Below are 14,505 nucleotides of genomic sequence, written 5' to 3'. Positions count from 1 at the left end.
GGGCGAGTATAAACCTAGGAGTAGAGTTGCTAGGTCATACGAATCCTGTCTGTTGAACATTTTGAGACTGTTAAACTGTTTTCCGAAGTGGCTACACCCTTCAGAGCTGTGTGAGGGTTTCGATTTTGCCACATCTTCACCGATACTTGTTACTGACAGTCTTTTTGATTTAGTAGGGCCTGGACTTTGAATTCTTGTTTTGTGGTGTCAGAGCATAGAGAAGGGCGTGGTCATTGGGGCCACACTGTGTTAGTGCCACCTTCCACTCATGCGTGCTAAGCCTTACCCTGGATTGGCCTTGTGACCTCTTCTCCATGTCACCCCCAGTCTGTCTTCATCCACCGTTTCTCACACTTGGGGGCTAAACTCGGATATCCTGTCTGTCATCAGAACTGTATGCTGATGTCCTCTGAACCCTAAGGCTGTCTCAGTCTCCTCACAAAAGAAAGTATATAAGTCTAGTGGTCAGAGCAGTGCTTTTTCAGTGGCAAGGAAATAAAGGCTCTGATCAGTGTCTTCCATAATAAGAAAACCTAGTATTTGTTGAGAGTTTATTAGGTGCCAAGTATTGTTTAAGTGCTTTAAATGAATTATCTTTTAGAGTGTATCCCAACTCATGGAGGTGGGTAATATTAATCCCATTTTACAGAAGGGTTAAGTAACAAGCCTAAGGACACCAATAGTAAGTGGAGTCATGGTTGGATACACATCGGTGGAGTCCAGGCTCAGAGCTTTTATCTACTTGTGGTACTGTCTCATAATTAAAGTATAATTGACTATGCTTAATGGGTCTGTTTATCTTCACCACTGTTTTTCTAGAAGCTGGTACAGTCCCTGGCTCACAAAAGAGCCCTAATAAATATATGTTGAATAAATGAAAGAATGAAGGAATAAAAGTAATTTGCAGTATTTAAGGCCTCTTGTTCACAATTGGAAAGAACCTTAGCCACGTGTAAAACAAGTAGGTTTGCATGTGTGTATGCGGGCTCCCTCTCTTTCATCCTTTAATTATTTAAGTTCTTGTTTATCAGCAAGTCCTCATTCTTCTCCCTTATTCTTTAGTACAAATAGTACAACTGAATTGCTGACATTTCATCTAATTGCAGGGTAACAGATTGTAATGGATTAAAGATTCGCAATACAAACATTTGGCTTGCTCAAAGCGAGGCAGGAGTAAAGCAGAAGGTGAAAACATTTTATTTGAAGAAGTCACAAACGAGATAATAAAAAAAATTGTTCCAAAGCATATGATGAACCACCAGAAAAGATGACACTGTAAGAGATCCAAATGTGTGGAATTGGAGGACAGGACAGAACGAGACATTCTCCTGCATCGATGACACTGCTTCCCACTCAGAATCCTCTTTGCTATTTCAATAGTAAAACAACCAGATACAGGCAAGATTGCACTTGTCTATGTCATTTTTCTCCCCCTTCTTTTGTTTTCTATTCATTCCTCTTTCAATTCCCACTCCTCACTTTATGCTCCTCCAATCTATATTCATGAAATCCATGCTTCTAAACCACTTTGCTGTATTTAAAGTTCGACTGAAAACGCTCACTCTTTAGTCTTTAAATAAAAAAGAAAACTAACACCTACACTAGTTTCTATTAAAACAGATTTCCTTGGCACTACATGTATCCAGAACTTATATCTCTTGATGATTTTTCCTATAGTGACCCATGTGAGAGACTATATAATGATGTTATTGCTCAAAACATTTTGGTCAGAGTCAGAATAGAAGTCTCACAAGAATATCCACTTCATTACTTGATCATAATAACTAAAACTATTTTACTCAGTTGGATCATCACCTTATAGGCCATACTTGGAAACAGCTTATGACCATTTCAATCAAACTTACCTTTTAAAGACAGGCCACAACTGAGGACAGAGAGAAGACTGTATTGTATACTGAGAAAGACTTTTGGAGAGAGGGGCTGGAATTCAAAATATGTACCATATAGGCAGTACAACTGGAATAACTGGGTATCCTTCAAAGATGACTTCTCTGAAGGTGGTATGACTCATGCATGTTTGTAAAAGAAAATTTTTATTTTAATTTGTCCAACCGATTCCCTTGGAAATACTTATTTAAGCACTTGGGATGTTCCAGGCACAGTGCCAGGCACTGGGGATAAGAAGAGAAACAAGATTGGCAATATCCTTGGACTCACTGAGTGTTAGTCAATTAAGTAGCAATATGGCAGAGGAGAGAGAGAGTGGGTTTGGGAGTCAGACCTAGGTCTAAATCTTTATTCTGGTGCTTACCTTCTGGGTGCACCGGGCCGATGGGGATTGGCCAATCCCAAACAGGGATCTGAAGAATGACCCCATAGGACTGCACCAAGGGTTACCTGAGATCATGTGAGAAAAGCACTTAGTAGAGTGCTTGGCATAGAGGTGGGGCTGGCTTTCATATTCCAGCTCTTGTCCTTGGGAAGAACAAGTTTTACGAGCTTTATTTAGCGTCCTGAGTTTAGGTTGATCAGTTTGACGTTGTAAGGGACAAACTGTCACTAAACTACTTCATTCAGTCTTCTTTCTCAGGATATCTGTTCAAGCTTTCACTCTACTTCTACCTGGGCCTGTCATTGGCGGTCTTAGCTCTGTCAGTTGTCTCTTGTTCACCTCTTAACTTTTGGAAGGCATTCTTAGTTTCCTTCTGCCTATTCAAAATCTACTCAGTTTTAAAGACTAGCTCACTTTTTTCAACTCTTCCGTGGACCCTGCCTGTCCGTACCTTTTCTTTGTGCCTAAAACATACGGTGCCCTGTAATTTATACTTCAGGTCTGGCTCTTTACCAAACTGCTTTTGTTAATTTTCATGACGAAATTTTGCTACTATTATTGACCATTTCCCACATGTGAATCTTAATCTTCCATTGCATGCACTTTACAGTGGTAATTTCACAGCTATTCAATATATGTTCTGAATAAATGAATGGGAATTTAAATTCTATTTAATGAATTTTTTTTATTGGAAAGCAAAATCCCTCTGCCTTCATTAAATTCATCAGCAATCATGAGTGAATAATAACATGTTTGTGTTAATGAGTACCTTTGAACTTTCGGGCTTTGTATCCTGGACAGGACCTTTGAATTTTAGGACTTTGTATCCTGGACAGGAATTCATGCTAAGTATTTATGAAATATTATGAAGAAGAAACAAAAATGCCATAGCTATTTACTGTTTTTTTTTCTTTTGCTGTGTTACATTTGCAGTGTATTATAATATTTGAGAGGGAAAATATATATGTAGATCTTAATCAGTTGAATGTTGTCAAAGAAAATTGACCAAATGTTGAAATTCCAAAATAAACAAGCCAAAGCTGAGGAAGAACTAATTTGTATCAGTTTGGTTTTGCTCTTTTTTTTGTTGTTGCATTTAAGTTGAGTTTATAGCTACACTTGGAGGCTAAAGAGACTGAGAGACACTGTTTAAAGCAGATGGTATGGTGAAGTAGAAAGAGTGGTGAAGTAGAAAGACCGGTGTTTGAAGTTTAGCTCTGGCATTGGTTGTGTGAACTTGGACAGACTACTTAGACTTTCCTGGGCTCAGGTTTGTTTTTCCCCTCATTTTGTAAAACAGATTTAATATGCCACTTTTGTAGACTGTTGTGAAGTTTTTTTGTGAGCACACAGTAGATTCTCAGTAAATAGTAGCTCTTATTATTATTGGTGTTTATAACTTAGGTAGAGAAGTTAAGGGAAGCTTTTAATAAGATGCATTTTGGAACCGAGGGAGCTGGGTTGGAAATCCAGGCCTCTGGGCGATGACAGCTGTGAAGGGGAGGGTAATGCAGTAGGTTAAGGTATGATAATGGGGGAACCATGGGAGGTCGTCAAAGGGCATTTTGAAAATGTCCAGGGTCTCTCCCTCCACTTAATTCTTTAGAGTCTAAATTTATTTTTTCTAGGGAATTCACAGTAAAAAAAAAAAAAAAAAGGCCAACTAAAGAATGTCGCTTGCTGTCTGGTTCTACAAGGATTGAGTCATTAGCTACTGGAGTTGCTGACCTTTAACATACCCTGAAAGGAGCCTCAGGGTGGAGATCAGGAATGAGGCACTCTGTGCTCTGGGAAAACTGGCAGAACAAGGCTTTCAGATAGTTAGATATTTCAGGAGAAAATCTTATGAACCCAAATTCTTGCATCTTCCCATACTTTAAAGCACTAAAATCGTTAACTGAGATATCTTTTCCTCGTGGCTAGTAGCAACCTTCTACAGAGATGTGCTTTTGCTTGCCAAACCTCTTTGCCAAGATCACATATATACTAACCTCCCCCCTTATGTCCTCCTGAGAGTTCCTTGGAGCTATCTGAGAGGCTGTCTCTGGGGCTATGGTCCTCAGTTAAGTCCCCAATAAAACTGAAGCTCACAGTTCCCACGTTTTTATTTTAGCAGACAAATGTTACCAAATTTTCATTTAGAATCTCAGTGAAGTGAGAATTTGTTTTCACCCATTTGTGCCTGAAAAGGCTTTTTAACTAGAAAGGCAATCAAATTACAGTCCTACACACTAGAAGGATATTTCCAGTTATTCTTTCCTATGATGTTTTTAGAAACCACATCATGAAGCCGACAATACTTATTATGCATAGCAATACAGTTATAATTGGTGATTGAAATTCTGACCAAACTCAGATGCAAGTAAACCACAGCTATGGCCAAAGACATATCAAGAAATCAAATGCAACTCTACTTAGTTTAAAGGGAAACTATTATGTTGCACGTACCACAAAATGGACACATAGATACTAAGTACACTAAAATATATCATGGTCTTAATATAATATTATTGAATTGTTTTATATCTATTTTATTATAAATCTGACTAGTAACAAATATTCTAGATACAATAAACTTAGATTTTGTTCATATTCTTGGACTTCTCCTTGGAATTGATTCTTTCCCATTTCCCTCTGGGTAAATTTCCATGTTGCCAGCAGAGACTCAAATCAGAGCTTTAACTAAATCTTAACTTTAAATAAAAGTTAAATTAAGCTGAGCCACAAGCTCTCCATGCATCATGGAAACAGGATAAAAAGGTTTATACAGAGGAAAGAGATCCTGAATAAGCCTTTACCCCTCACCTCCCCCCAAAAAATTAGTGAGAGAAACTCATCATTTTCATGACCATCAACAAAAACAATTAGAATGCTTCTGCTAAGCATCTATCTGCCTCCATTTGATATAAAAAGACTGAAAAGACAAAAGGGTACTAAATCACTTTCATTGTTTGGTGCTAAGATACTTTATTGATGGTTTTTCAGAATACTTTAGACTTCATTTGTAAAATAAGAACACAATTACCATAACATGGACTTTAAAATGGAAGTTTTGAAGCATCTCTCATGTATAATAAGCAACTCTGCCCCATTCATTAATTCGAAAATATTTTTTTACACCTACTGTGTGCTTGCCTCTGTGATTAAACTTGGTTTCACAGTTGGAAACAATAGATACGCTGCCTATAGTCCAGTGGGGAAGACAGACGATGAAGAAGTAAAAATAAGTATACCTTCCTGGAATGCTGGGGGTCAAAATGAGTGTCTTTGTTGCATTTCTCTAATGTGATAGTTTGTGAGTGACAAGGTAGAGTCTTACGGGCTTCCATATTAAAGTTCCTGCACTTAACCTTTTATGAGGATTTCATTCAGGGCACTAATTTGTTGTGCGGAGATTCTTGGAGGGCGTGAGCTACCATCTGACTGCTAAGTATACTTAGAAACAGCATCAGTTCTTTCATGATCCTTGGACAAAAGAGATGCCATAAGGAATAATGACTTGAACGCATTCCAAAGGAATATCAAGTAACTTATCATAAGCTTAAAAAAACTTTGGATTTTTGATTGAATATGTATTCTCCAAATGCTTTTCTGTGAATTAAATGTTTTTCTAATTAGACTTAAAAATGTGAAGTTTTCTTGCAAAACTGATTTTCTATTAAGGCACTAAAGTAGCTTCTCTTCCCTTCTGCTTGGATCCTAATTAAATTATGTCCCAACTTGTTTTAATTCAGCAATCAGTTTTTTTTCCATTTGTACTAGATTACAGAATCTCATTTAAAAATCACTCTTTAACGAATTCTACACAAAGCAGAGGTGATGGACATTTTCTAATGGAGACAAAATAGTACTGGTCAAGTTATGAGACAAACTCCTTAAAAAAAAAAAGGGATCCAGTTGCATTCTGGTGGTATTTTATGTGTTTTTAGGGATTAAAAAGTAGTAGTGGAAGGCATAGGGATGAAAAATTAGGAACAAATGCTAAAATAAAAAGGGTCTAAATGCTTTGAAGATGTACTTGATGCTGGGGTACAGGACTGATACAGTTGCTGCAATGATCATAAATAAAATTCATTAAAAAAGAAAATGGAGTCATAGCTATTGATCATAATATTTGAAGTAATTAAGTAAAAATATTAAAAGAATGGATTACTCCAAATATCTGGAGGTTGGCTTCAGGTTTGACTTGTGGATGACATAAATATTCTTGAATGATTAAAATGAAGAAAATCTTAAAAATTCACCAGGTAGCCTGAGGCTATACATGTTAGAAGCCTTTTGCCAGTGGAAGAACTGTATATACTGATTATAAAGGATGATGTTTGAGGCCTTAACCTGAAAAGGGGGAAAATTAAGACAATGGTTTTATGCATAACCATCTCTTGAAACTCAGAGGACTTCTGTTTTAAAGAGACAAAAGGAAGAGAAAGGTTTAGCTGTCTTGCAAGGTCAGATTCCATCTTCACCTGTTAGCAGGTGGAAGGAGAGTGGGTCATCAGTCATGCAACATTAGACAAAAAAAAAATGGCTAGCGAACCTGAACTACTAGTAAGGGAGGGGACTTGGATTGTGTTAGTCATAAAAACGTCATAAAGTCAGGATGGAAACTTCAGCACAGAGGTTTTCTCCACGGGCTAGAATCTAACAATGGGAGTTGTGTGCTTGTTGAAGCTCTTCTGGCCTAATTTCTCTCTTCAACACCCCCTGTGTTTCAAACATGTGCTTAGTAACTTTTAGATAAGGCTCCTTTCCAGTTTCTCCTCAATTGCTCGCGTATTTAATTGCTTACTAAGATAACACATAATCCTTTAACTTACGTAATTGCTTCATCATCTTATGACTTTTATATTTTTTAACTTTAAACAACAAAGCCTACCCCATGCTATCAAAACCCTGGGGTTGGATCCTAGTGGGCTGTATTTAACCCATTTTAAATCCAAGTCTCTCCTTGAACAGACTATTAATGACTAGCGGTTCAGTTTCTAGATTCCAAAGCTGTTTCTTGAATTCGTTTTTCTCGCTTTCTTTGGTATCTTTCACTCATTGTGACATTAAAAAGAAGATTTAACACTTTAGAGGAAAGCAAAACAAAAATCTTAAACAAAATTGCTCATATAAAATGGAAAAAGAATTTTGTTTGAAACCGTGAGAACTAAAGTCAATCTAAGACTTCAGTTTATTCAAACAACTATAATTTTCTCTAGTTAGTGAACAGTAGCATGAAAAGACAGCACGTTATCAGAAGTAATTCTTTAGACATAAAATGTAATTGGAATCTTATTTATTAGGAGAAAGTTTATACCTGAATCTAGTTATCCAGAGATACTTTGTAAGCTAGACATCTGTTTTATAAGGTTTCCTATATCATGATAAAAGGAAATAGTCACTCAACTGAAAACCAAAAATTATTCCCAAGTAGATACCGAAGAGGAAAGGCTCCAGGGTTTAAAAGTACAGTTATAGAATTATTTCCCGTTAAAAATCTCCAGAGCCATTCAGTAAGTACAGTGGTGGTGAGGAAAAGAGTAGAGCAATACACATAGAGGAAAAAGAGTAGAACAAATAGGGAGATGAAAGCACAAGAAAGAAAGGACACAAAAAAGATTGGTCAAGAAGAAAGAATGGGAGATCTCTTGCTTGTTGAATATGTCAAATGGCAGACTCCATGCTAGGTACTTTATACTCTATCCTATTTAATTTGTAAAATAAGATAATGTTAGACCACTTACTAGATTAAAAAAAAAATACTGAAGTTTAGAGAGCATAAGTCACTTGTCTAAGGTCTCTGAGCTAGTAAATGGATCCGTAGGGATTGAAACCCAGGAGTGTTTGATATTAAAGGCAAGACTTTTACTAGAAATCAGTCTAGCTGGCAATAAGCAAGGCGAAAACTGGAGTGAGGGAAGAAAGTGAGGCAGCACTAAACTCCATGAAAGCAAGAGCAGTGTCCACCCTTTTCACGTTTCTTTTTTTTTTTTAACACCTGGCACAGTTCTAGGAATATAGCAGTACATAATAAACGTTTGCACAGGCTCCGGACGCGCAGGCTCAGCGGCCATGGCTCACGGGCCCAGCCGCTCCGCAGCACGTGGGATCTTCCCCGACTAGGGCACGAACCTGCGTCCCCTGCATCGGCAGGCGGACTCTCAACCACTGCACCACCAGGGAAGCCCTGGTGAATCATTTTGAGTAAGCTGGATCACAAAAAAAATCTTTCATAGGGAGAGAAGATGAGGAGGAAGAAAGTTACAAAAGAGAGAAAACGGGCAATTCAGGGGGTGAGAATAAAAACGTGATTCTTTTTGGGCAGTCTACCTAAACTTGTAGATTCTAGCGTCACACCTGTCAGCTTAGTGTCAAGTATCAAACTCTGCCCGTATTCAAAGAATTTTTTAAAGAAGAAAATGGCTTGATGGATTACATTTCCTAACACAGACAAAAATATTTACCACCTTTTCAGAAGCCCAGGGGTGTAGTCTTGGAATCCCATACCACTTGATAGTGACTAGTTGGGGGGGAAGGACATGAGCCATGCCCTCTGGACAGGTGGGCTTGTGAAGGACAAGTGGGTCCTATCTGGATACTCGACCAAGAAGCCAACCAATAATCAATTAACAAAAATCTATCAGTTAATAATACTTGTTATGGTCCCACCCCTATCCCCCAGCCACAAGGAACTTACAAAGTCAAATATGTCAATAAAATATAAAAATTCAGTGAAACAGGTCACTACTTTGTTAAATGACTAGCAACATTATGATTAAAGGTTTTTCACACAGATGTTGCATTTTAATATAGATATTGGTCTACTCATAGGGAAGAACTACTTAACTAAGTTGTAAAACTTAAAAACTCCATATTATCCTTGGGTGGTTCTATCCCCAGGGGCGGTAAATCTATTTCAATATCCAAGAATCTAATTTTGACTAAACGTTTTCCTTCCAAAGAAAAAGCAGAGCTTAACTCAAATAATTTTGACTCGTTTTTTTTTTCTTTTTTACAACGAAGTAATAATTTTAGAGCACTAATAAAATTCAATTTCAGTATAGTAATAAATAAACCTGTTCTAAAACCTCAATAGTAATAATGGTTACAGAAAACCTTAGGTTGAAAGGATTCCCAGGTGATGTTCTTGGCTGAGTTTCTCTGAAGGCTTGGGTTACTTTCTGATTTCCCTGGTGGCCCCAAAGTGACCACACCTTACAGAATCCAAGGCGTCTAGTGATCCTAAATGACAAAGGCTGTTGGCAATCCCTTGGGTAATTATAAACCCATGTTAGGAACAAAAAAATGGCTGGAAAAGGAGTTGCTTTAGGAATTCAGAGAAGCTAAGAATTGTTTGCTTTTCTGGTTTTGGCCTGTTGAGACACTGGCTCAGAAAAGCACTAGTGTCAGGCTGGCATAGCATAATCAAATAGAATTGATTATTATGCAGTTTAAATGCACTAAGGCTACTGAAATTCCCTTCTTTAAATCACAGAAAAATCCTGGGCTAACCTATTAAAACTGGGGCAAAACAATGTGAAGAATACTGTAAAAATGTGAGTCACTTAAAAAGTGGATTTAATATCTGCCTTTGTGAATTTTATTTGACGTTTTACCCATTGTGCTCTGATATCTTTAGGAGAAACAATGAACTGTCTGTAATATGCAGAAATAATCAAGGAAAAAGTGCCATTTCATTTCTATTTAATAGCTATATAATCTATGTAGAAAACAAAGTCTTTGTGGAAAAATACAAAGGAAAAGATGACTTTTCACTGTCCTTTTAAAGAAGCAGATTGTGTGTGTGTGTGTGTGTGTGTGTAATTTCTAAGCTTTTAGAAGTGGTGTGTTTGTCTGTCCCCTCAACCCCAGGGAATTATCTGTAGACCTGCACAAATCTTTGTTTTCTTTCAAATAAGACCCAGAAGATCAGTATACTTTTTTACGAGGTTATGCAATCCCCTGACCCTATTTTGCTCACTGTCAGAAGCTGGAGGGCCACATCACTCATGTCACCCCAGCAGCTCTCAGTAGGTTAGTATGAGAGTAGCAACTGGCGTACGGCTTGTCACATTAGAAATGCTAATGTTTTTCTTACCTCTTCCTTCTCTGCACTTTGCAGATCACGCCACTCCTCAGTTACGTGACCGAAATCCACTGTGTTCATGGGGACTTTAAATTCCCCAATGATGTCATGCTTGGAGAATCGATCAAAATCATAGACAGCCATCACCAGAGTTTTGCCACCCAATTCCGAATACGGCACCTAAATAAAAAGATGAGGACAAAACATCTGGTCACAAAAAATGCTTAAAACATGTTTCCTGTTTATAGTCTTTAATTTTAATATTTATGTTGGATAAACAGAACAGGGAGATACTTGTGCTTTGGGGTTTTTTTCCTTAAATTGAATCATTTAACTAACTGCTTGGGGCTTAAATTACTTGGGAGAAAATAAGGACTTACCATAGTGATTTATCACTTTATCCCAAAGTTCTAGAAGCTGTTAGTATTATTAATAATAGCTCATACTATTAGTCAGGCTAGAAACACTTCAAGATTAATATATGAATAAACCAAGCCAGTTGCACTTGACTATATAAATAAGTTTTTCTCGTAGAATATTTTGTTGTTATTTTTATGATAAGTTATACTGTCAGGGTGCAACTTAACCGGGTAGATAAGTTGTTTCAAAAGTTCTACTAACTCTTTCATTTTTTAAAAAAATTTTATTGGAGTATAGTTGATTTACAATGTTGTGTTAGTTTCAGGTGTACAGCAAAGTGAATAAGTTATACACACACATATGTCCACTCTTTTTTTAAAAGAAATTTATTTTATTTTTGGCTGCGTTGGGTCCTCGTTGCTGTGCACGGGCTTTCTTTTAGCTGTTGAGCAGGGGCTGCTCTTCGTTGTGGTGTGTGGGCTTCTCATTGCGGTGGCTTCTCTTGTTGTGGAGCACGGGCTCTAGGCGCACGGGCTTCAGTAGTTGTGGCACATGGGCTCAGTAGTTGTGGCACACGGGCTTAGTTGCTCCGCTGCATGTGGGATCTTCCCGGACCAGGACTCGAACCCATGTCCCCTGCATTGGCAGGTGGATTCTTAACCACTGCGCCACCAGGGAAGCCCCCCCACTCTGTTTTTAGATTCTTTTCCCATACAGAGTATTGAGGAGAGTTCCCGCTCTTTCAGGCCATTTGGATGTCATAGTTTAATGGAGCAGTGATATGTGAACAGGCATGCTAGGAGTCTGCAAGGACTTGAATGAAATTCACAAGGTGCCTCACCTATTCCTTAAAATAATTTCCTGATTGACAAGAGCTGACTAGAAAATTGCTGTTTTGAATATCAGAGATGCATTATAATCTAGATCTTGAAGTTCATTCTTAGGTACGACACTCTTTAGGATGAGCAGTGGCAAAAGGCCAAGAACTGATGAATTCTCCAGCTGTTCAAATATAACTGGGACAGATGCTATAGGCTGTGATATTTATTAGTGACATTTTTAATATTCAGAGAAAGCAGGGCAATCCAAGTAAGCTACACTTCAGTAACCGGGAAGAAATGCCTAATTAAGAAATTGTTTAGACTTGTATTGAAGGTTTGATCAACTTTCAGACACTTGCTATTATTTTATCAGTGTAAATAGTTGTGTTATGCTCCAGCAAACATTTCTCAATTAACTCTGTATATTAAGAAGGAAAGGAGAAGGAAGAATATTTGACTGCATATATACAAGAAATTTTGGTTTTTCCAAAGAGTTTTTATTTTATATCATTTGTCATCTATTTGGAATCAGATTAAAATACTATGATTAAAAACTAGGCACAACACATTTTCTACTTTAGAGTGAAAAAATAAACCCTTCCAAAGAGCCAGTTTTGAAAGGAAGAAATAAGGAATTTTAGAGTAGGGATGAACTCTTGAAAATTTCATCTGATTTCTGAAATCTCTCTAGAGTTTTTGGTGATTGTACTGAAAGGGCATTAGTCAAAAACTTGAGCTTGAGGTCAGACAGGTCTGGGCCTGGGTTCCCCCTTTTTCCCGCTGATGGCGCTGGGACAAGTAAATAAACCTCGGCTTTTTCATCCATCAAAAAGTGATGATGACAGTGTCTATTTCACAGGGCCTGGTTGAGGCCAAACGAATACATGTAAAGCATTTAGCACAGTGCTGGTACACAGTAGGCACTTAATAAATATTTACTGTTTGAATGATGAGTAGCTCTTTCAAATGGTAGTTTGTTGTGGAGAAAAGAAGGAGCATTTCATTTGGGGCATGTCAAGTTCATGTTCAGTGGATTTGAACTCAATTTTAAAGCCAATCCTCTTTAAAGTGTTTTGCTTCCATTCTCGTATCATACAGCCTATTGGCATTTAAGATGCATAATCTACAAGGCCTACAAGGAAAAATTAACTAGTTCTCTAGAAACGGTGGTATATTTCTCAAATCTATCAAAATATATTGTACTTTGGATTGATTTATGATGTGATCAACACTCCTGAAGTAAAATGGAACCTATTAAATTTTATAGGCAATTTCAAAATCTCAATGATTATAATTCTTGAGGTTATAGACATTACTAAAAATTATTAGCAATACACTTTTTTAAAAGAAATAACGTATAGATAACTCAAAACAAAAACAAAGCCCCACAATATTTCAAATAATTTAAGAATGTGCTGACTAAATTGTGGTTAGAAACTACTGACCTAAATTAAGATCAATACATAGTCAAACAGAAGGATTGTAATTACCTTTTGCAATATTTTTTTGTTTCCTTTTCACTTATGTCCTGTGGTATATTGACCCTAATGATTAGTTCTTCATAAGCTGGTTTTTACTGCTACTCTACATTAACTATCTGGGTTTAGAAAAGTATAGATTTTAAACAGAGTTGCTGACACTAGATGAGGGATTTTTTTTTTGTCTTAAAAACTCTAATTTGAGAGTGAATAGAAAGATACCGCTCTTTTACAAAATTGGAAACAAGGTTCACGGGAATGACTCACGCCCTCAGTTTCATCCATTTATTTCATACCAGGATGTTTGCTAATGTCAGGTGCGTGCGATCGCTAAGGCTGACTGGTGGACAGGTGATTCTGAATCTGCTCCTTGGCATATTCACAGACATGTATTGTTTTAAGTAATGCATTTCAACAAATTTCACGTGTTAAACATGTCTACCAAAAGACTGTTTTTATGCATGACTTCAAGATGAGAACTACAGAGACTACTCGTATATGCAGAGATGCCTGAGACCTGCCAAGCACCTTTTCCTGCTGAGTTATTATGTGGCCAGAATTCCTCTTTGTTACTGCTTGCTAATTGAGGTGTCTCAACAAGATGAAGAACACCAGGGAAGAGCCAAGAGTAAGGGAAAAATGCTAGAGATGGAAAAAAACAATAGGTTCATATTCTTTTTATTGGTGGGTTAAGCAGAATGTTTTAGAATACTTAAATTTCCCCTGTACACAAAAAATTTTGCAACGAGAGTAATACCTCATTGTACCATTTAAATAGTGTTGCACAGCTTACTTTATTCTGTGGTCGTGATTTATTTTCAGGAACTTGGAAACCTGGAAAAAGTTTACAGTTCTTTTGGCTTTATTTTAGAGAGGGGGGAAACGTTCAGGTCCACAGACACACTTGAAGCTGAACTCACTTTTTAGATACGAATGACATCCTAGTTCTATCCCAGTCCATATTCTTTTCTGAAATAGCTGAGCTGAATCCTATTTGGACCAAATTTTAATGCAACAGAGAGTCCTCATTACATTGAAGATAAGAATCTTAAATATTCTGAATAGAATCATTTGTGAGTCTCTGAACAAGTGGTCAAGTGGTCTCTATATGTGTCAGGATGAGATCAGTCTGTTATCTAGAACAACAGAGGACAAGTTCATTAGTAAGTACAAAAAAAAAATTACCTTGAAAGTAAATTGCTCGTTGAAGACAGGATTAAGGGTCTTTCGGTGGACTTTTGTCTCAAATTTCTTCTTTTTATCTGGCAGCAGAAACACCTTCACATAGGGATCAGATGTGCCCCCCATGTCTAAGGCGGGCAGCTCGGCAGCCTGGATGATTCCTACCAGCAGCTGAAATGAGAGGCAGGATACAGCAAACACTGGCATTGGTGGACATGTTGGAAAAGATTGATGTGTTCACACTGCTGCATATTGTGATTTTTCCCTTTTGTTCTTTGCTTTTAATAAACTTTTATTCTC

At 37.4% G+C, this 14,505-nt stretch overlaps 1 protein-coding gene across 2 annotated transcripts in view; it reads right to left on the bottom strand.

Moving 5' to 3' along the window:
* SYT1 (synaptotagmin 1) overlaps positions 1 to 14,505 on the bottom strand; it is a gene marked incomplete at both ends in the record, with an annotated part of 539,644 nt that overhangs the window by 120,833 nt on the left and 404,306 nt on the right. For both annotated transcript variants that reach the window (XM_082850419.1, XM_082850418.1), the window contains 2 exons: positions 10,377 to 10,544; positions 14,209 to 14,376. In XM_082850419.1, the coding sequence (XP_082706545.1) occupies positions 10,377 to 10,544; positions 14,209 to 14,376 (336 nt within the window). The remainder of the gene's footprint in view (positions 1 to 10,376; positions 10,545 to 14,208; positions 14,377 to 14,505) is intronic.

The sequence above is a fragment of the Leucopleurus acutus genome (genome assembly GCF_964270905.1).
Source record: "Leucopleurus acutus genome assembly, chromosome: 11".
NCBI lineage: Eukaryota > Metazoa > Chordata > Mammalia > Artiodactyla > Delphinidae > Leucopleurus > Leucopleurus acutus.
Note: the sequence above shows the minus strand (reverse complement) of the source record. Positions and strands in the feature narration are given on the sequence as shown.